Source organism: Myxocyprinus asiaticus, chromosome 3, assembly GCF_019703515.2.
Source record: "Myxocyprinus asiaticus isolate MX2 ecotype Aquarium Trade chromosome 3, UBuf_Myxa_2, whole genome shotgun sequence".
Taxonomy (NCBI): domain Eukaryota; kingdom Metazoa; phylum Chordata; class Actinopteri; order Cypriniformes; family Catostomidae; genus Myxocyprinus; species Myxocyprinus asiaticus.
This window is the reverse complement of record NC_059346.1, coordinates 23,442,591-23,465,251: the sequence shown is the minus strand read 5'-3', so window position 1 is coordinate 23,465,251 and position 22,661 is coordinate 23,442,591. Positions and strand designations below refer to the sequence as shown.

Below are 22,661 nucleotides of genomic sequence, written 5' to 3'. Positions count from 1 at the left end.
CTGGAAGGGGAAAAATATAAAGTAAATATAATCCAGGCTGGGGCAGATAAATGGGGGTCCGGACACCAGGACCGACCGGACCGAACAGGAGCAAGGTAGGGGAACAGGACCAACAAGGAATGTGACCATACACATACAAGACCGACTGGAGAACAAGCACACAAGATTGAAAACAAGACGAACTGGCACTGGACAGCAAACACGAAAAAAGGGAGAGAAATCAACAGGTTAACAAGACAGGGCAGTTGTGACTAATAAACGAATAATAAACAACAAACAATGTGATGCCACACATTCTCACACTAAACTAAACCTGAGCGTACATCGTGAGGCAAATGCCACACGATTCATGCAACAGGTGAAAAAAACAAGACAGGACACCTGTGCGGGAGTTCGGCCACACACATACCCGACACCTTAGACCAAAGTGATCGAACCTCAGCACAACATGAAGACAGCTCGTGACCCACAACGCGAGGTGCACCCGTGTTCAGGAGAGACAGACAGAGTGATGATGCCACGGTCCTGTCAGACCAAAACCCAGACTGACAGAGTGACAGGACAATGATAGTACCCCACCTGGCATCCCAAAATGGGAACATCAAGCAATATACAAGACAGACAAAACTTGTATATTAAGGAAAGGGGTGGTGTTTGGAGGCCTCAGGGTGGAGGCAGGGTCTGGCAGCCTGGGTGGAGGCCTCAGGGTGGACACAGGATTTGGCGGCCTGGGAGAAGGCCTCAGGGTGGAGGCAGGGTTTGTTGGCCTGGGAGGAGGCCTCAGGGCAAAGGCAGGGTCTGGTGGCCTGGGAGGTGGCCTCAAGGCAGAGGGGACAGAATACTGGGCGGCGGCTGCTGGACAGGGGTCATGGTACTTGGCGGTGGCTCAGTGGGCGGAGCTGTGGAAGGCTCATGCACTGGCCGCAGCAGGGGAACACCCTCCATGGCCGTGAGAACTGGCAGAGCCTGGGGAATGGCCTCTGTGGCCGCGAACACTGGCAGAGACTGGGGAACGGTCTCCTTGGTTGTGAGCACTGGCAGTGACAGGGGAACAGTCTTAGTGGCTGTGAGCACAGGCAGTGACAGGGAAACAACCTTTGTGGTCATTGGCAGTGGCAGGGAAACGGCCTCCATGGCCGTGAGAACTGGCAGAGACTGGGGAATGGCCTCCATGGCCATGAACACTGGCAGAGACTGAGGAATGGTCTCCTTGGTCGTGAGCACTGGCAGTGACAGGGAAACGACTTCTGTGGTCGTGGGCAGTGGCAGTGGAACAGCCTCCGTGGCTGTGAGCACAGGCAGTGACAGAGGAACGGCCTTCGTGGCTGTGAGTACAGGCAGTGAGAGGGGAATGACCTCCGTGGTCGTGGGCACTGACAGTGACAGGGAATGGGCTCCATGGCCAGGAGCACTGGCAGCGACTGGGGAACGGCCTCCATGGCCGTGGATTCTGGCAGTGGCAGGGTAATGGCCTCAGTGACCATGGACGGCAACGGTGGAGTAGGTGCCCTTCTCCTCCTCTCCCTCTTCCAGGCGGTGAGGGGCACTGCTGCTGACCACCAGGAGGTGGAGACTGCTACAGCAGCAGTGCCCCTCAGTGGGCTTGGCCGAGGCGTCCTCTTCCATGTGGGGGGTGCCCTCGTCCTCGGGTTGGGATGAGGATTGGAAGTCCCCCAAGACACAGGCCGTAATGTTCTTCTCCCATTTAAGGGCAATCCAGACTGCTTTGGGGAACACCGCATCCTCACCCTGTTCTGGGACACTGGATCTAATGGGCTCGTTCAGACCTGCCCAAAAGAGATAGATTAGGCAGGTCTGATCGTATCCCAGACCCAAGGACAATGATAAAAATTCAAGGGCATACCCCCACACGGACTTATCCAGCCGTAGCCCGTAAAGCTACTTGACTAGCACTGCGGGCTGGTGGCCAGTTGAAAAAATCTCCGCTGGGTCCATCTTGGCCAATTCATTCTGTCAGCATGTAGGGAATGAGAGAGGCTCAGGACCCAAGCACAGAGTTAAAAATAAAAGAATTTATTAATACAAACAAAAGGGCATAAATCAAACCAAAACTCCCACAAGGGTGAAAATCAATAAACGTAAACAACCCCGACGGGGGAAAAATAAAAATGAAATATAATCCAGGCTGGGGCAGATGAATGTGGGACTGGACACCAGAATCGACCAGACCAAACAGGAACAAGGTAGGGGAACAAGACCGACAAGGAATGTGGCCATACACATACAAGACCGACTGGAGAACAAGCACACAAGACTGGAAACAAGAAGGACCGGCACTAGAAAGCAAACATGAGGAGACAAAATAGGGAGAGAAATCAACAGGTTAACAAGACAGGGCAGGTGTGACTAATAAACTAATATTGAGCAAACAAGGAGGCGGGGTATGACATAAGACAGAGAGACACACGGTGAAACAGAAACAAAACAAAGCCACGTGCTCTCACAAGACAACAAAACACCCGAATGGCATGAGCACACATCGGCAAGATAATGAGGCAATATACGCCCATGCCCACTGACAAACAAGACAAGAGAATGTATAGCTATGCCATACGAAGCGATGCCACGTATTCTCACACTAAATGAAACCTGAGCGTGCATGCATGCAACAGGTGACAAAAACAAGACAGGACATTTGTACAAGAGTTCGGCCACACACACACCTCAGCACAACATGAAGACAGCTCGCAACCCGGGCATGCAATGCTACGCAAGTGCGAGGCGCACCCGTGTTCATGAGAGACAGACAAACTATTGATGCGAGTGCATGCTGCCAAGATGACATAAGCGCAATGCACTCCTGTCAATAACAGACAGACATGGAGCACGAGTGTCCAGATCCCGACACAGACCGGAACCGAACCAGACAGGAAGTCGGGATCCAGACACCTTGCTCCCGACATGAAACAAGATGAACCAAAGAGCGCACAGCAGGGAACACAGCCAAAACCGCACACTCTCAGAAAGACAGACAACGAAATACAAGACAGACATGGGACGATGATGCCATGGTCCTGTCAGACCAAAACCCAGACTGACAGAGTGACAGGACCATGACACATTTGGTATTTCAGAAATTCCAGGCTTTAGATGAAGTGTGGGTGATTCACCATTGTTTCAGGCACCCTCATAATGAGAGGAAACTGTTCTATGTAATCTCATTTTTGTCTGATGTCAGATAGAGTTCATCCAGTATTTAAAGTAAGAGCTGCATCATTAATGTTACATTAATCTCTAGCTTTTTTTCAAAGCACAGAGATGACATTACATACCCTTCACAGGCTCAGTTCAGAGTCAATTTGATAAAAATAAAAAAAAAGTTTTGCTAAATAGAAACTATTGTCCTGTCATCTTTCATTCAGATGCATGAAACAGGAACAGATTTTTAGCTTTAAAAAAATCAGTTAAAAAATCTTTCAAAACAAATCAGAACCAGTCAAATCCCCTAAAGCTGTATAATAAACTTACCACTCAAAGGAGTGGAGGAAAGATGCAGCAGTGGAATTTGGCCATGACTGCTTTATCGCACTTGCCATAAATGCAATTTTAAAGTTACTGGAAATTTAAAGGGACAGAGGTAGCTGGTTGCCGTAGAAACAGTTGTGTGTGTGAGAGAGAGAGTGTAGTGGGGGTTCAGGAAAAGAATGGTGCTGGGGAGAATGTAAAAAAAAGTGCCAATCTCTGTGTGCTTGCTGAATCAGCATTCCCTCAGATCCCCTCACAATTACAGATAATATGTGAGGGAAATTTACAAGAAAATTCCTCTTGGAGAAATCTCTCCTTCATGCTCCATGTTGAAAAGAAAAGCATTGCTGGATACCTGCATATGTTGAGTTTTGAATTAGGGCCTTCCTACCAGGCTTCCTGACTTACTTAACCAGCAATCCTCCCTTGTTCAACCAGCTTCATTAAAAAGACCAGCATTTATTGCTGGTGAACAACATGGCTAGGCTGACCCACAAGTTGGAAATGATTCATGCTGGAAATTCATGCTGGTCTAAGCTGGTCCTTTCAGCAGGGCTGTCCATGCCTCTGAAATGCTTTGTGAATGGCCCTGTGTTGTAAATGCTCTTGAATCACAGAGGGACTGTCCGTCAATGTCACTCACTTGTCTAGAAGGAGATTCTTCACAAAGTGGACAGTAGATTAAATTTCACTTCCTTTTTTAAACTGAAAAGGCCATGGGATCTCACAGAAAAGCAATTATCTGGACAATAAGAAGGATTAATACTGTATTGATATGGATGTGCTATCATGAAATGTGTTATAAAAAGATTATTACAGTGGATTTTAGTGAAACTAGTGTAAAGGATAGGTATATTGGAAGGCAATGAAGAGCCATGGAGATTTGATCTCTCATATGTGTTTTCATATTGATGTTCTATTCTCTCTGTCTCTCCCCTGCTCCTAAATTTGTGCCTTAAAGGGATTGCTAACCCAAAAATGAAAATTCTCTCATCATTTACTCACCCTCATGCCATCCCAGATGTGTATGGCTTTCTTCTGCTGAACAAAAATTAAGATTTTCAGAATAATATCTCAGCTCTGTAGGTTCAAGTGAATGGTGGCCAGAACTTTGAAGGTCCAAACGACTCCAGTGGTTAAATCCATATTTTCAGAAGCGATATGATAGGTTTGGATGAGAAACAGATCAGGATTTAAGACCTTTTTTACTATAAATTCTCCTTTCTGCCCAGTAGGTGGTGAAATGCAGAAAGAATTTGAATCACCAAAAACAAAAGAAGAATGTGAAAGTGAAATTGGAGATTTATAGTAAAAAAAGGAATTAAATATTGATCTATCATATAGTTTCTGAAGATATAGATTTAACCTCTGGAGTCTTATGGATTACTTTATTGCTGTTTTTATGTGCTTTTTGGACCTTCAAGGTTCTGGCCACCATTCACTAGCATTGTATCTACCTACAGAGCTGACATATTTTTCTAAAAATCTTCGTTTTGGTTTCAGAAGAAGTTAGACAGTCATACATGTCTGTGATGGCATCAGGTAATGATTAGAGAATTTTCATTTTTAGGTGAACTTTCCGTTTTATTCCTTTTTCTCTCATTGCAGGCCAACGATGCCTCAGGGAACACATGGAACTGGCTCTACTTCATTCCGCTCATCATCATCGGCTCTTTCTTCATGCTCAATCTGGTTCTGGGGGTGCTGTCAGGGTGAGTCTGGATCCAGAGTGATCAAATTAATCTCATCTGCATCAAATCAAAATGAAAACTCTACTTTTTACACATATATAGTTGATGCATAACCATGAACCTTTTTTATCAACATCAAAATTGAAAAAAACTCAAGTGTATCTTGGGTGCAGTAACTGGTCATCATTATTTTATACGTTTTCTAATAAACCTTTTACCTGCACTAGATCATTTTAAATGGTCCACCGGTATCAAAAGTTAATTTATAATGAGATGCAAATTAGCATGTGCTGTAATCTCTATGTACATTGCATCTTTTTAGTTTTTTGCTGAAATAATGTTTTTGTACTGCCCCTATACAAATACTGTAAATAAACAAAACAGTAAGAATATTCAATCTAGTTTCTTAATTAATATAACGTCATGAATGCAGAATGCATAATAATTATAAAAGAATTAGCAAAATTATGTTTGAAATAGATGCAGATGCAATATACTGTAGCTTGTCATACTGCTTGACATGTCAACTTTCCAAAAGTATTTAAACCACCCATAATACTGTACCAATGCCAACTCCCCATAACCAACTTATCAAAATGTTTTAACATCTGATAGTACTCATAACTTCTTGAAATTGACCTGAAGGGGTGTCTCTAAGTTGCTGAAGATAGTAGTACTGAGGCCACATCCACACTGATTGACCTTTATTTCAGAATGCTTTATTGCATTTAAACGCTTCCCACAGCGCAACAAATGGAACAAAACGCTGGTGTCTAAAGATGCATTTAAGTTCTTCTTAACTTGATACATTTAAATGTTTCTGCATTTGAACCCCTCATCTACACTGATACAGTGTTTGCAACCTGGTCTCATAGAATCATGTTACTATACCTACATTAGGGATGCACCGGTATGGAATTTCTGGGCCGATACGATACGAACCGATAATTCACAGCTCATTTTGGCCGATACCGATAACCAATATATATATATATATTTTTTTACCTCCTGGAACTGCTAGCTAATTTATTAAAAGCTTCTCATTTAAAAAAGTTGTCATTTAAAAGCTTGGAATTTGGACTGATTTGAATGACAAATAAATTACAATACTCTTGCATAAATTGTTTGGTGCTCATTTATATGAGTGTTTACGGTAATCTTGATGACTCGCTCACAAAGAGAATAATTAACTTCTAACAGCTGTAATAATGCACTGAATCAAATTCAGGCATGCAACAAACATTAAACAACAAAACACACAATACTAACCCTAATCTCTGTACCCATGGTGTAATATTTATGATAGCAGCCAGACTGCGAGTGCAGCAGGGGTTTGTGTGTTTTGTGTGTGCGCGGATTGTGTTTATGCACGTCTTATTCACAGACGCTTGTTACAGTGCTCATCTGTGACAGTTCCAATGTATAACTTATGTAATGTGAACACGACAATCATATAAGGAATAGGTAACACCATACAGATGGAATAGTCATGAGTCATAATGTTAGAAAAGTCTCAACTCGTAAATTACAACAAGCACATTCGTTTCACTCTCAAACTATTATTTTTAGTCATCTTGAGTGAATCTGTGTGAATAATTTCAAGATAAATGTACTGTTTTAGGTTGTGCTTTGACTTGTTTTAATCGCAATGCCGTTCTGTAAGTAACTATGTGCCATTGCTATTGCTTGTCTTTCAAACACACAGACACGATGTGTGTGCACACAAGCACTGCCGCTTGAGGCTGCCCGAGTCCCTGCCTGAAGGAAAGAATACTCACAATACGGCACAATAATAATATTTAGATTTTCCCAGTTATCGGCCAATAATATATCGGCCACCGATATATCGTGCATCCCTAACCTACATTTTTGCTAAATTATTTTTAAGTGGATTGATGTACGTATCACTAAAGTTTCCTGGTGAAATAAACACTACAACAACAGTTAGTTTTACTCTCTTTTACACAAATCACAGGTAAATGTCAGATTATTAGGTAAATAAATATGTACATTTCGCCCTGTTCCTCACAAAATGCTATTTAATGACATCTACACACTAGCGCATGACTTGTAAGGCGATACATTTTAATGCTAGTATAACATAACTCAAGTGTTTGCATTAGCCTACATAGTACAAATCCCGCTGAGCATGAGTTGACATTATCAGGCTGGGCTTTTTCTTCTCCAAAAACAGACTTTTGAAAACACCCTTTAGTACCACATACTTTGGCAATTGATGACGTTAGAAAACAGAAAAAAAAAGTTTTCAACCGAAAATGTATTAGTGTGGATGTGGCCTGAGTTGTTAAAGATGGCAATACTGAGATGCCCATAATAATGTATTTCAAAATAACAAGTAAATGTAACATTGTTATTGCATAGCTAAATGTACATAATATTTTCTTTAGCTTTTGTTTGCAGTGTTATTGTATGATCATCCATTCTACTCTCGTCTCAACAGAGAGAGATGCATACCCCATGCAGCCTGATTAACTAATCGCCTGCCTTTAGAATTATGGTCTAGGTTGGCTGCAAATATGCATTTAGACAATTTGGAGCCAATACAAAGCCTACAGTAACCATTTAAAGCATATACTGGAAGCAAACAAATAGTATTCCTTTAAAATTATGCAAGGGATGCATCGTATAGCTATTTGTTAGGCTCTTTTGAAATTAATGTGCCTTCCTATAGCATTGAAAGCCCCATAAAATAATATCTGTCTTACAGGCTGAAATCCATTTACCTACAGCCTAGAAACAATGTTAAGTGCAGTAGAGACCTGCCTCTGAATTTGATTAGGCAGCTGTATTTAGCCAATGCAGTGTTGGTCAGAATTAGATTTTTCCTCCATCACTTGTGATAAAGCCAAGAGTCACATACACACTCTGTAAAATGAGTACCAAATGTACACACATACACACAAAAGCATCTTTATTTTTCCCTCATGCTTTACCTGTTTTGCTTTGTCTCTCTCTCTCTCTCTCTCTCTCTCTCTCTCTCTCTCTCTCTCTCTCTCTCTCTCTCTCACACACACACCCACACACACACACACACACACACACACATACAGGCTGTTTTAATGGAAGGTCTCTAGATAAATGCTTTGTGGTGAACTCTATCTGCTGTTGGGATCTGAATTGATGATTTTCTGGAAACCAGATCTAAAATTTACACTATTTCACTAAATGGCCCTTCATGTCTATTCTGCCATCAGTGTGGCATAAGCTATTTATTGTTGCTCCTTCAGAGAGACTCCAAAGTCCTATGACAACTCTGCTTTCAGAGCTTAGATGATATATGTTCATCATCTTCCTATAGTTCAGCTGGTAGAGAATGGCATCTATAGCTAAATTTGATAACAGGTTTGATTCCAAGGAAATTCACTGAATGATATACAGTATGATATACAGTGTAGCTGCCAAATGCATAAATCTAAATGTCAATGTCAGAATTTTTAACTGTCCCTTTAACTGTTCTCAGTTATTTTTAATTTAAAAGTTATCTTTGTCTCTGATGTTTCTCCTAATATTCCTTACAGCTCAAATATTTTGGTTCTGGAAGAATTTGATGAGAAATTAGTATTTATAGACATGACTTTTGATTAAATAATTTATTATCTTGATAAATCTGAGCACTGAGTTTGTGCCATTGCTGAGATCACTTTTGAAACTCTAGAGGAGACATGTGAGATTGCTAGAATATTTTGCTTAGGAGAAAAGCAAGAGAAACAGGAGACCTGAGCAAAATTCTCTGTTTGCTCTCTAGTCTCATTTCTGTCTAGGAGAAACAATTGTGATATTAAAGACATCTAATTTGCAGTTTCTCTCTCCTATGGGTTATTTATACTTGTTAGGCTGCTTATTTTCTTTCAGGACTGCATTATATGCATTGCTAAAGAGAGAGACTGGTGTCAACCACTAGTTGTTCAGTTTGGGTTTTTCGGGAGCATATTTGCTTGTAAAAAGTGCTTGTCACCCCTGTAAATGGTCATCTCTGTGTGTATAGAATGGGATTAAGCACTCAAAAGAGAAGTGACAACCACATTTAGCTCAGTGTATGCGTAGCTTCTGTATGCCACAGAGTCACACTAACACATTTTATTTTGTTCCTTTTGTGCTCAGAATACTGATGCAGATTTCACTGTTTCCCTCAAAGCAGTCTTCCCCTTTCTCTTTCTCTCTCTCTCTCTCTTTTAATTTTCATTGCTCTCTTGTTGTCCTTCAAGTGAAGTTATCACTCTCCACATTCACAGTGTGAAATTTATTCATTTAAAGTTGTAAGCTTTAAAGGTGTAGGAGGCTCTCAAAGATGCGCAGATCCTGTGAGGATTTGCAAAAACTGTTTTACGGTTACTAGTGTCAAAAACTGTTCATGTGTATTAAAGCATGTTCAAGGTAGTGTTTGTGTATCTATCCTTATAGTAATCTAGTTCGAGAGTGCTCTGCAGCCTCCAAATTGTAACACTTCCAAAGGCTTTCCTACAAACTCCTGAAGTGTGAAATGTCTTCAAACCACAGGCTGCAAAGGATGACGGGAGCTCAGGAGCAGATCTAATTAGGCTAAAATAAAGTGTTACATAAAGCCAAGGCTCAGGCTTCTCTAGCAGTGTTTTTTTTTTTTTTTTGTGTTTAAATAAGGAAAGAATGTTGAATGTGAAGTTTAAAGACCCCTTAAAATCTTTTGATGAGTACAATTTTCTTTCTTGTGTTGATTTTCTTTTTCGAAAGGTTTTCTTTCTTTTAGAATACATGATACGCTTTAGTTATATCACAATCATGAACCCAGATTTGCTATTTGCTGGCTTGGTGCAGGTGGTATTAGGGGGAGGGACATTCTCATTCATGAGAGCATTTGATTGGACAACAATCTGTGTAGTGCAGCATGGGTCATCAATAATTTTGGTCTGTTTTCCAAGAAGAGAAAACCAGTAAAGGCTAAATGCAAATACTGTATCTGGTAAAAGTGAATTTTGTCAACGTTCAGGAGTACACTGGAATATAGAAGGCCTTAAATACACATGCATTAATTAGCTGGTTTTCTGAATTAATTGGTCATAAAATGTGATCTCATCTTCATCAAAGTCACAAGTATAGACAAACACAATGTGCTTAAGCTAACAACACAAACAATTATAATCTTTCATTTCTTTATTAAACACATCCCATTAAATTTCACAGTGTTGTGGAAAAAGTAAGTGAACCCTTGGATATAATAGCTTGTCGATTCTCCTTTGGCAGCAATAACCTCAACCAAGCGTTTCTGGTACCTGCGGATTAGACCTGAACAATGTTCAGAAGGAATTTTGGACCATTCTTCCTCACAGAACTGCTTCAGCTCAGCCAAATTCTTAGGATGTCTGATGTGAACGGCTCTCTTGAGGTCATTCCACATCATCTCTATTGGGATAAGGTCTGGGCTTTGACTGGGCCAATCACAAAAGTGGATTTTCTTTTTTTGACGCCATTCTTTAGTGGATTTACTTCCATTTTTAGGGTTTAGGGTTTTAGTGTACTGCTGCATCAACTTCATATAAGCTTCAGCTTGCGCACAGCCACCCTGACATTATCCTGTAGGATATCTTGATAAACTTGTGAATACATTTTTCCCTTGATGTTGGCAAGCAGTCCAGGCCCCGAAGCAGCAAAGCAGCCTCATATCATGATGCTCCCTCCACCATACTTCACCACTGGAATGATGTTTTCATGTTGGAATGCGATGCTCTTTTTACATCATACGTAGTGCTGAGTGTTCTTCCCTAACAATTCAACCTTAGTTTCATCATTGCACTAAACATTTTCACAGCAGCACTGTGTGTCAAGATGGTCTTTGGCAAACTCCAGGTGTGCAGCAATGTTTTTGTTGGAAAGCAGCATATTCCTTCGTGGTGTCCTGCCATGGAGTAGAAGATGTTAACCAATTCCAGTGATTCCCTCAAGTCTTTAGCTGTCACTCTAGGGTTCTTTTTTACCTCATAGAGCATGCCCTTTGAGTCATATTGGCTGGACGGCAACTTCCAGCGAGAGTAGCCACAGTACTAATTTGTCTCCATTTAAAGAAGATTTGTCTAACTATTGATACAAGATGGCGCCGCAGATGGCAGCCTTGGTGTGGAGTCTCCAATTCTTTTGTTGCTTTTGTTTGTTTGTCCTGTGTTTAGTAATTTTTTTCCAATCAGTTTTTACCAGAGACGAACTGCTGAACATTTGGCAGCATATACCAGACAGAGTTTTTGACTATTCTGACGTTTTTTCTGTAAATTTTATTCAGAGGCGCAGGTGTGTTGTTCAAGTGTGCTATGAGATGCAGGCGAGGGAAGCGAGCTGACGTGCTGGTCAAACTCCACTGAACAGCGCTGCCGAGTATTCATCTAGCGAATCTCAGCTCTTTTCCTAACAAAATGAACGAACTACATCTCCTCACCTGTACAAACAAGGATTTTTCAAACTCTGCTGCCTTGTGCTTCACAGAAACCTGGCTGAGTGAAGCTATTCTGGACAGCACGTTACGTCTGCCAGGCTTTCAGCTGTTCAGAGCAGATTGTATTGATGAGTTAACGGTGAAAATGGAAAATAGATGGTGGAACATGCTTTTAAATCAATGGAAGTTGGTGTACAGATGTAACAACATTAAAGAAGATGTGCTGACCTAATTTGGAAGCGCTCTTTATCAACTGTAAGCCTTTCTACTCGCCGTGGGAGTTTTCCTCGTTTATTCTGGTGATTGTTTACATTCCTCCACAAGTGTGATTGCAGTGCTGCAACAGCTGGCTGATCAGATCACGGACATGGAACAACAATACCCGGACTCTCTTATTATTATTCTCTGTGATTTTGACAGAGCCAACCTCACCCATGAACTGCCAAAATACAGACAGCACATTACATGCCCCACCAGAGACAGAAATATACTGGATCACTGCTACACAACATTAAAGGATGCATATCGCTCTGCCTCAGAGCAGCTTTGGGACTCTCTGATCACTGTCTGGCTCACCTTCTTCCGACCTACTGTCAGAAACTTAAATCAGCTAATCCTGTAGTAAAGACTGTAAAAAGATGGACCAATGAAGCAGAGCTGGAACTACAAACCTGCTTTGACTGCTGTAGACACCAAACTGGACGAACTCACAGATACTGTGACATCATATATCAGTTTCAATGAGGATATGTGCATTCCTACTAGGACTTATTTAATGTTCAACAATGACAAACCATGGTTTACAGCAAAACTCAAGCAGCTTCGTCAGGCCAAAGAGGATGCTTACAGAAGTGGGGATAAAATCTTGTAAAATCAGGCCAGAAACACACTGACAAAAGAGAATAGAATGGCTAAAAGAATCTACTCTGAGAAGCTGAAAAACAAGTTTTCAGCTAACGACCCTGCATCAGTTTGGAGTGGCCTGAAAGACATTTCTAACTACACCATCCACCAACACTGAAGGGAATCAACAACTGGCTGATGACCTGAATGTGTTTTACTGTAGATTTGAAAAGCCCCGTCTCACACCTCACACCCACTCTGACCTTCACTTCACACAAACACCAACACCTCCTGCAACCATCCTCCTCCCCCCTCCTGTTACTCAACCTGCACTTATGATCTGTGAAGATGATGTGTGCCAGGTCTTCCAGAAACAAAAGACAAGGAAAGCACAGGGCCCAGATGGTGTTTCACCCACTTGTCTAAAATCCTGTGCTGACTAGCTGGCCCCCATCTTCACAGAGATCTCCTACAGATCACTGGAGCAGTGTGACGTTCCCTGCTGCTTCAAACACTCCACCATCATTCCAATCCCAAAGAAACCCAAAATCACAGGACTTAATGACTACAGACCCGTCACTCTGACGTCTGTGGTCATGAAGTCATTTGAGAGACTGGTGTTGTCCCATCTGAAGGACATCACTGGACCCTTTCTGGATCCCCTTCAATTTGCTTATCGAGCAAACAGGTCTGTGGATGATGCCATCAACATGGGATTTCATCATATCCTGCAACATCTGGACAGACCAGGGACACATGCAAGGATCCTTTTTGTGGACTTCAGTTCGGCTTTCAACACCATGATCCCAGCTATTTTCTGGACTAAATTAACCCAACTCTCTGTTCCCACCTTTATCTGTCAGTGGATCACCAGCTTTCTTTTTTTTATCCCCTTTTCTCCCCAATTTGGAATGCCCAATTCCCACTACTTAGTAGGTCCTTGTGGTGGCGTAGTTACTCACCTCAATCCGGGTGGCAGAGGACAAGTCTCAGTTGCCTCCGCTTCTGAGACTGTCAACCCACGCATCTTATCACGTGGCTCATTGTGTTTGACACCGTGGAGACTCCCAGCATGTGGAGGCTTATACTACTCTCCGCGATCCACGCACAATTTATCACGTACCCCATTGAGAGCGAGAACCGCTAATCGCGACCACGAGGAGGTTACCCCATGTGACTTGACCCTCCCTTGCAACCGGGCCAATTTGTTTGCTTAGGAGACCTGGCTGGAGTCACTCAGTACACCCTGGATTCGAACTTATGATTCCAGGGGTAGTAGTCAGCGTCAATACTCGCTGAGATACCCAGGCTCCCCGGATCACCAGCTTTCTGACAGATAGGCAGCAGTTAGTGAGACTGGGAAAATTTACTTCCAGCACCTGTACTATCAGCACTGGTGCCCCCAGGGATGTGTGCTCTCCCCACTACTCTTCTCCCTGTACACAAATGACTGCACCACCAAGGACCCCTCTGTCAAGTTCCTGAAGTTTGCAGACAACACAACAGTCATCAGCCTCATCCAAGATGACGATGAGTCTGCATACAGAAGGGAGGTTGAACAGCTGGCTGTCTGGTGCAGTCAAAACAACCTGGAGCTGAACACACTCAAAACAGTGAAGATGATATTGGACTTTAGGAGAAACACCCCAGCTTCGACCCCGCTCACCATTCTAAACAGCACTGTGGCAGCAGTGGAGTCATTCAGGATCCTGGGCTCTATCATCTCACAGGACCTGAAGTGGGAGACCCACATTGACTCCATTGTGAAAAAGGCCCAGCAGAGGTTGTACTTTCTTCGCCAGTTGAGGAAGTTCAACCTGCCACAGGCGCTGCTGATACAGTTCTACTCAGCAGTCATTGAGTCTGTCCTCTGCACTTCAATAACTGTCTGGTTTGGTCCAGCTACGAAACAGGACATCAGAAGACTACAAAGGACAGTTCGGACTGCTGAGCGGATTATTGGTTTCCCTCTGCCATCCCTTCAAGAACTGTACAATTCCAGGGTGAGGAAAAGGGCTGGAAAAGCACTGAGCACCAGAACCGTCAGACACAAGAACAGTTTTTTCCTTCAGGCTATCCATCTCATGAACAGTTAAAACTGCCTCATTGAACAATAATTATGTGCAATACACAGCTTAGTCTGTTTATATTTATCCAACATATCCTACTTCTTCTGCCAAAACATTCTCTTGCACTATTTGTATATAACAGATTTGTATTTGTATAAATATATATTGTCTTATTGTGTATTTCCATATATTTTCTATTTGCTTTTTATTTTTATTCTGTTTTTTATTATCTCTGTCTTGTTCATGTGTTGTTTGTGCACTGGAAGACAAATTCCTTGTATGTGTAAACATACTTGGCAATAAAGCTCATTCTGATTCTGTGGACAGATGAATATCTAAGCTCTTCAAGATAACCTTTGGAACCGTTTCCAGCTTTACACACTCTAAACATCTCAAGATTGTCTGTATGAATATTGCTTTGTTTCAGTCATTAGTGGATCCACTGGTTGCCATAGTGCTTGTGTATGTGTTGTGCGGGGGCCTGGAGGTCAGTTCTCCTGTCTGAGCGTGCTGCCTTCAAAGCTAAAGGCCACTCTGAGACCTCATGGAGAGACTAGAGGACAGCCCTGGGGTTAGGGATTTGAGAAGGCCTATTCTCAGTGGGCAGTTGGACAGCAGGGATCTAGCAAGAGGCACATACTGAATCAAAGATGAAGACACATCCTCATGTTTAATACTCAACTTAAGTCTTATAAAAGATGAAAAAAAAAAAAAAAAACCATGGGACATGCAATATGCATAAAATTAACTGCTTAAAATATTGGTCCACATACAGTAAATAATACTATTTTACTTCAATATCATCATATTAAGTATTCAGACTTAATAACAGCTGGTTTAAAATTGAACAAATTATGTACTGCATTCAAAATAAATGCAAAGACATAATTTTAGAAGTATTACCTTATTTTTATTTGTATATCCTTTCACAAACAGTAGACCTATGCGCTGCGGTGGTGGAGATGGGGTGCCGTTCGTCCCATTAGAATTTCCATGGTGCTATAAGATCATCGTTAGATCATATTTGACCACATTTCTCTCATCAATTGCACTTTGGAAATTTAAAACAGACGTTTACGATCAGAGTTTGTGTGATTGTTCTGTGAAAAGTTCAAATCTACCAACAGCATCTGCCAGCTGCGTGCCAATTGGGTCTTATTAGAGCAGATGCAACAAAAATGATGGTGATCCGTGAGTTTTTTCTGATCCAACAATTTATATGGAAATGTAAAGAAGCCCAAATCTCCAATATTCTGTAGGAAACTGGGTGTTTCAACTCCACAAACAGCACCTTTTGGGGCATTTTCAGCTAAATTTGAGAGAAACGGCCATTGAAAGCAGTTCCAAAAGAGCTGTGCTTTTGTTTGTAAACAATAACTGCATCTATACATTTCTGAGCTTTGTCATTTTTTGGGTTGGGCAAGTTCCCTGTTTAGTAGTAATTTGATAGGTGGGCAGTGTAAGCTGCTTTGGGAGCAACATTGCAAACACCAGAATAATCAATTGTACATGTACATGTAGTACATGTTTTGTCATTGAAAACAGACATTTGCGCTAGCCCTCTTTTAATGAACACCATCTGCCACTGAAATGAACAGGAGCAAAAGTTTATAAGCTTTTTCAGTGAATCAGTTGTTGAGTTCAGTTGTGTAACAGACTTTTTTGTAGTCTGCTCTGGAAGGACAGATTTAAACAAGCTTCTTCACTGAAAGTGAAACAGCACCTGTGTTTCTGTATTCTGTTTTTGTTTTCAGTATAAAATCATGCTGATAGATGAAGAATTGCTTGTTTTTTCTGCGCATCTGCCTCTGTGTGTGTTTTGCTTATCTGTGTGTGTGGGTGCAAGTTTGTGCAAACTACTTTATACAGTGTTTCTGTCTGGAGTTCTTTTTTGAGAGGGAGATGTTGTTTTAATGCTAAGATAGAAGTATAATGGTTTGTAGTTGGCTTTTACTGCACTGACTTGTGTGTGTGTGTGTGTGTGTGTGTGTGTGTGTGTGTGTGTGTGTGTGTGTGTGAGAGAGAGAGAGAGAGAGAGAGAGAGAGAGAAGAGAGAGAGACAGACAGAGAGGTTGCTGCAGAGTTAGTATTCCCCCATCATACACTCACAAACAAATATACTCAAACTCACTGTCACAGTCACACAGTCACTGCAATGCAGAAGAGGAGAGGAGATGAGAGGCCTTCTTCCACATTGTTGCTCAGGGCACGGGAATCCTGCTGAAAAGACCAGCATATCCTGTTTTTTGGATCCTGGTTGCCAGAATGAGATGTGGGTGTCCCCATCATGTTTATTAACTAGCTTAAACCCAAATATTTCTGTCATTATTTACTCACCCTCATGTCTTTACAAATCAGTATGACTTCCTTTCTTCTGTGAAACACAAAAGGTGAAATTTTGAAGAATATTCTGGCTGGTCTTTTCCATACAATTTAAACAAAAGGGGATGGGCACTGTCATACAGGCACTGTAGTCCAATAAGGGAATTAAAATGCATTTCAGTTGATCCGATTACAAGTGGTCAGCGTTAACTACAGGTGTAAATGGGGTCTGAAATGTTTTGTGATTGGATCACAAAAACCAGATATGAAGGTAGTCAAAAATGCATGTGATCACATCGCATTTGAGGTGTAAATGATATCCGTCCTTAATGTGTCCCGGACAGCAGCTTGTGCCACCCCTCATCTATCAATCAACCGCTGCACTAAAACAAGAGTTTAAGCTTTGCCAGTTACGTACAGCTTTAAAAGGAAATATCCATCTGATCTGAAAATTTTTAATATATATATATATATATATATATATATATATATATATATATATATACACAAGCATGAGAACTACACAGATCATCTTAAGTGTGTCTGATATCAACATGCAGCGACACAGATGACAAGCACACACATCTGAAGTTCCTTTAATACAGGTAATTCACTAAACAGATAATTCTGCTTGAAATTCTGCTTTGTGCTAAGATACAATTTCAACTGCATCTGGGAGAAACAGCGTGCCGTTTCTTTCGCGCTTCTTTGTATTTTCTGAGTTTGTTGCGCTATGATATCATGCAGAAACACACTGACATAGTGAATGTTGTACATCGTCATAAAATCAGAGACCTTCCCCTCGAAATCTGAACACTAGTGGTCACAGGAGACACATGTGTCTCTCCTGACCACATGTGATCTGATCACCAGAGACGCATCTTAATACCAGGTGTAAACGGGTCCATATGACTTGTGTGATTTATTGCTACTGTAAGTGCTGAGTTTTTGTTATGGAGCTGCTTACGCATCTCATAAGTTTGAACCAAAATGTTTATATTTGGGCTAGCATTGCAAGCCAAACTCACTCTGTGGGGATTATTTCAACATCTTTGCACCTTGTAACGTGGTTTTGGGGCAGGTTTCAATCGGGTCTGGCTGCTGGCATAAATATTACGCCATGTATACTGAGATTAGGGTTTGTATTGTGTATTTTGTTGTTTATTGTTCATTACATGCTGTTCATTTATTGCCTCGTTTTAAAGCATTACGTCTGTGTGGCAGCGGGGGCGTGGTCAAGCATCTCTCCGGAGAGAGAGAAAGCGGTAAGGGCGCCTGTCTCTAATTTCGGTGAGCACGGGGAGAGCGGCATAAAGAGGGCCATGCAGCACTCAGAGAGGAGAGAGTACCTGGGCACTAGAGACCTGACTGAGAAGCCAAAAGCTTAGTATCGTAAAGATGAGAGTTTATTTTTTCTGAAGTTGTTGTTTATGTTTAGACCGAGTTGTTGAACACGCTGAGAGCCCTGAAAGAGTGCATTTGCTGCAGTAGGGAGAATAAAACGCTTACCTGAACCAGAGAATCTGCTTCTCGTCTCCTCCTTTAACTAAGAAGTCTTACACTGGTGCCGAAACCCGGGAAAAGGTTTGAAGATGGACGGAAGTTGCCCTGTAGAGTCCTCCCAGTTGGCAGAGATCCTCCAAGCCCTCGCCAGCCTACATCAGAACCACCAACAGACGCTGCTTGAGCTCCGACAAGATCAAGACCGCCGGTTTGTCGAGCTCATGCATGCTCAAGCCGAGGACCGGCAGGCGATCCGGAGCCTCCTCAGCCAGGGGGCATCCTCAGCCGCGACCCCGGACACTCCCACGCCGTTACCCCCGCCAGCATTACAGAAAATGGGGGCGGCGGACGACCCCGAGGCCTTCCTGGATTTGTTTGAGCAGACCGCCGAAATCTGGGGCTGGCCGCTCGGCCAATGGGCAGCCCGATTGATCCCACTATTGTCCAGGGAAGCCCAGCTCGCGGCTCAACAACTGCCAGCATCGAGCCTCCTGGCCTACGGAGATTTAAAAAGAGCCATCTTGCAACGGGTTGGTCGCACTCCGGAGGAAAGTCGTCAACTCTTCCGGAGCTTGAAGTTGGAGAGCTCCGACCGCCCGTTTGCCTTTGCCCAGCGGCTCCGTGACGCCTGCCGAAGATGGCTGCTAGCGGGGGATCGCGACGTTCAGGGAATTATCGACCAGGTGGTACTGGAACAGTTCATAGTTCGACTGCCAAAAGGGACGGCAGAGTGGGTCCAGTGCCGCCGCCCGGCGTCATTGGAGGAAGCTATCTGACTTGCGGAGGACCACATGGCGGCGATCCCGAGGGCGGAAGATCCCTCCTACGTTTTCTCTCCTCCCTCTGTTTCTTCCCCCTCCCCTCTCTCTCTCTCATCTGCTCTCTCTCCAGGTCCTGTTCTTGCCCCACGCAGACGAGGAGGATCTCAGCCCCTGAGACCAGTTCCCTGGGTGTGGGAGGCGACACCTTCCCCTACTCCAATGCCCCGTGCTCTCCCCCTCAGGGGGGGCGCCCGCCAACGCAAGTGCGGGCGTAGCGCCTGGGCCGGCCTGCTGGAGGTGCAGAGACCCGAGCCACTTCCGAGATCAGTGCCCTCTGATGGAGCTGGGGACGGTGGTGCGGGTCTCTGACCTCCCACAGGCTGCCCCCGACCGGGCCGGAGCGTACCGGATACCGGTAAGTGTCGAGGGGGGTACTCACCAAGCGTTGGTGGATACCGGGTGTAATCAAACCACTATCCACCAACGCCTGGTTCAACCCGAGGCACTGGTCACAACCAAAACAGTGAAGGTGAAATGTGTACATGGGGATATTCACAAGTATCTGGTGGTGACCCTGACAATTAAATTTCGGGGGAAAAAGCATAGAGTGGAGGCTGCGGTTAGTTCCCGCCTCACCCATCCGCTGATTTTGGGGACTGATTGGCCTGATTTTAAAGTTTTATGAAAGGGAATTTGCACGGATGGGTCCTGTATGAAAATAGGGAGATGTGTGATGTGCGATGCTCTGGCAGGGGAGGCGGAGCCGGGGCCGTCCTCGACAGCTCCACGTCATGATGACGAGAGAGGGAGAGAGGCTGCAGCCCCTCCCCTTCTCAGGGAATTCCCTGACGGGGATTTCCCTTTGGAGCAATCGTGAGACGAAACCCTCAAACACGCCTTCAACCAAGTGAGAGTCATCGATGGTCAACGACTCCAGCCTGACATCGCACTTTCATACCCCTATTTTGCAATTATAAATGAGCGGTTGTATCGAGTGACACAGGATACAACCCAACTGTTGGTTCCAAGGAGCCGTCGGGAAATGGTATTCCAGGCGGCTCATTATAATCCCATGGCGGGTCACCTAGGAGAAAGGAAAACATTGAACCGTCTAATAGCCCGTTTCTATTGGCCAGGCATTGGCGGCGATGTCCGCAGGTGGTGTGCGGTATGCCGCGAATGCCAGCTGGTTAACCCACCGGCCACCCCAAAAGCGCCATTGCGCCCTCTCCCGCTGATCGAGGTCCCCTTTGAGAGAATTGGAATGGACCTCGTCGGGCCATTAGAACGGTCAGCACGCGGACATCGCTTTGTATTGGTCCTAGTGGACTATGCAACACGATATCCGGAAGCAGTGCCTCTTCGCAACATCTCAGCACGTAGTGTTGCGGAGGCACTCTTCAAAATAATCTCCCGGGTGGGGATTCCGAACGAAATCCTCACCGATCAAGGCACAACATTTATGTCACGAACACTACGCGAACTGTATGAACTGTTAAATATTAAATCGATTCGCACCAGTGTATACCATCCTCAAACAGATGGCCTGGTGGAACGATTTAATAAAACACTCAAAAACATGATTCGTAAGTTCGTGCACGATGATTCCAGAAATTGGAATAAATGGCTCGACCCCCTGTTATTTGCAGTACAAGAGGTCCCGCAAGCCTCCACTGGCTTCTCCCCATTCGAGCTGCTGTATGGGCGACTCCCACACGGCCTGCTTGACGTATTGCGAGAGGCCTGGGAGGAAGGACCTTCAAACAGTAAAAATGAAATTCAGTACGTTCTTGATCTTAGAGCAAAACTCCACACCTTGGGGCAACTAACACAGGAGAATTTGCTCCAAGCTCAAGAATGACAGCGCCGACTGTATGACAGGGGAACTCAGCTAAGGGAATTTGCACCCGGAGATAAAGTGCTTGTATTGCTTCCCACATCGAGCTCTAAATTACTCGCCAAGTGGCAAGGACCCTTTGAGGTCACACAACGAGTGGGAGATCTCGATTATGAGGTTAAACGAACCGATAGAGGGGACGCACGTCAAATATACCACCTCAATCTCCTGAAATTGTGGAGGGAGGCGGTTCCCGTGACGTTGGCTACGGTAGTTCCCGAGAAGGCGGAGCTCGGACCGGAGGTGAGTTCAAAACATAATCAGTTCACCCCGGTCATTTGCGGAGACCACCTCTCACCGAGCCAACTCGCGGAAGTTGCTAGGTTGCAACAGGAGTTTGCAGATGTGTTCTCCCCTCTACCGGGACATACGAACCTCATCCATCACCACTTCGAGACCGAGCTGGGGGTCGTGGTACGTAGCCGCCCCTATCGATTACCCGAACACAAGAAGAAAATCGTTCGGGAAGAATTGGATGCGATGCTTGATATGGGGGTAATAGAAGAATCCCACAGTGATTGGTCCAGCCCTGTTGTTCTAGTGCCTAAGAGCGATGGGTCTGTGCGATTCTGTGTGGATTACAGAAAAGTCAACGCGGTGTCTAAATTTGATGCATACCCAATGCCTCGCGTTGATGAGTTGCTCGGTCGGTTGGGCACTGCTCGTTTTTATTCGACATTGGATTTGACGAAGGGTTATTGGCAGATCCCCTTGACACCAATTTCCCGTGAGAAAACCGCCTTCTCCACACCGTTTGGATTACACCAATTTGTGACTCTTCCGTTCGGTTTGTTTGGAGCCCCGGCTACGTTTCAGCGTCTCATGGACCGAATCCTCAGACCGCAATCAGCTTATGCCGCTGCCTATTTAGATGACATCATTATTTATAGCAATGATTGGCAGCGGCATATGCAAAATCTGAGGGCGGTTCTGAGATCGCTGCGCCGAGCGGGACTCACAGCGAATCCGAAGAAGTGCGCAATTGGACGGGTGGAGGTACGGTATCTGGGGTTCCACTTGGGCCACGGGCAGGTGCGTCCCCAAATTGACAAGACAGCGGCGATTGCGACCTGTCCAAGACCCAAGACCAAAAAGGGGGTGAGACAGTTCCTGGGGCTGGCTGGCTATTATAGAAGGTTTGTACCTAATTATTTGGACGTCACCAGCCCGCTGACTGATCTCACTAAAAAGGGGGCTCCAGATCCTGTCCAGTAGACGGAGCAGTGTCAACGGGCGTTTACGCAAGTTAAAGCTGCACTTTGCGGGGGGCCGCTTTTACATTCACCTGACTTCTCTCTCCCTTTTGTTTTACAGACAGATGCTTCAGACAGGGGGCTGGGGGCCGTACTCTCGCAGGTGGTGGAGGGGGAGGAGCACCCGGTGCTGTACATTAGTCGTAAGCTCTCGTTAAGGGAAACTAAGTACAGCACCGTGGAAAAGGAGTGTCTCGCCATCAAGTGGGCGGTCCTCACACTCCGATACTACCTGCTGGGGCGGGCCTTCACTCTCTGCTCGGATCACGCCCCACTCCAGTGGCTCCACCGCATGAAGGATACTAATGCCTGGATCACCCATTGGTATCTGGCTCTTCAGCCATTTAAGTTCAAGGTGGTCCACAGACCGGGGGCGCAGATGGCTGTTGCCGACTTCCTTTCCAGGAATGGGGGGGGA

At 44.2% G+C, this 22,661-nt stretch overlaps 1 protein-coding gene across 1 annotated transcript in view; it reads left to right on the top strand.

Annotated features, from left to right (window-relative positions):
• LOC127420016 (voltage-dependent N-type calcium channel subunit alpha-1B-like) overlaps positions 1–22,661 on the top strand; it is a 168,264-nt gene that overhangs the window by 63,550 nt on the left and 82,053 nt on the right. The window contains exon 7 of the mRNA XM_051661923.1: positions 5,095–5,198. Coding sequence (XP_051517883.1) covers positions 5,095–5,198 — 104 coding nt within the window. The remainder of the gene's footprint in view (positions 1–5,094; positions 5,199–22,661) is intronic.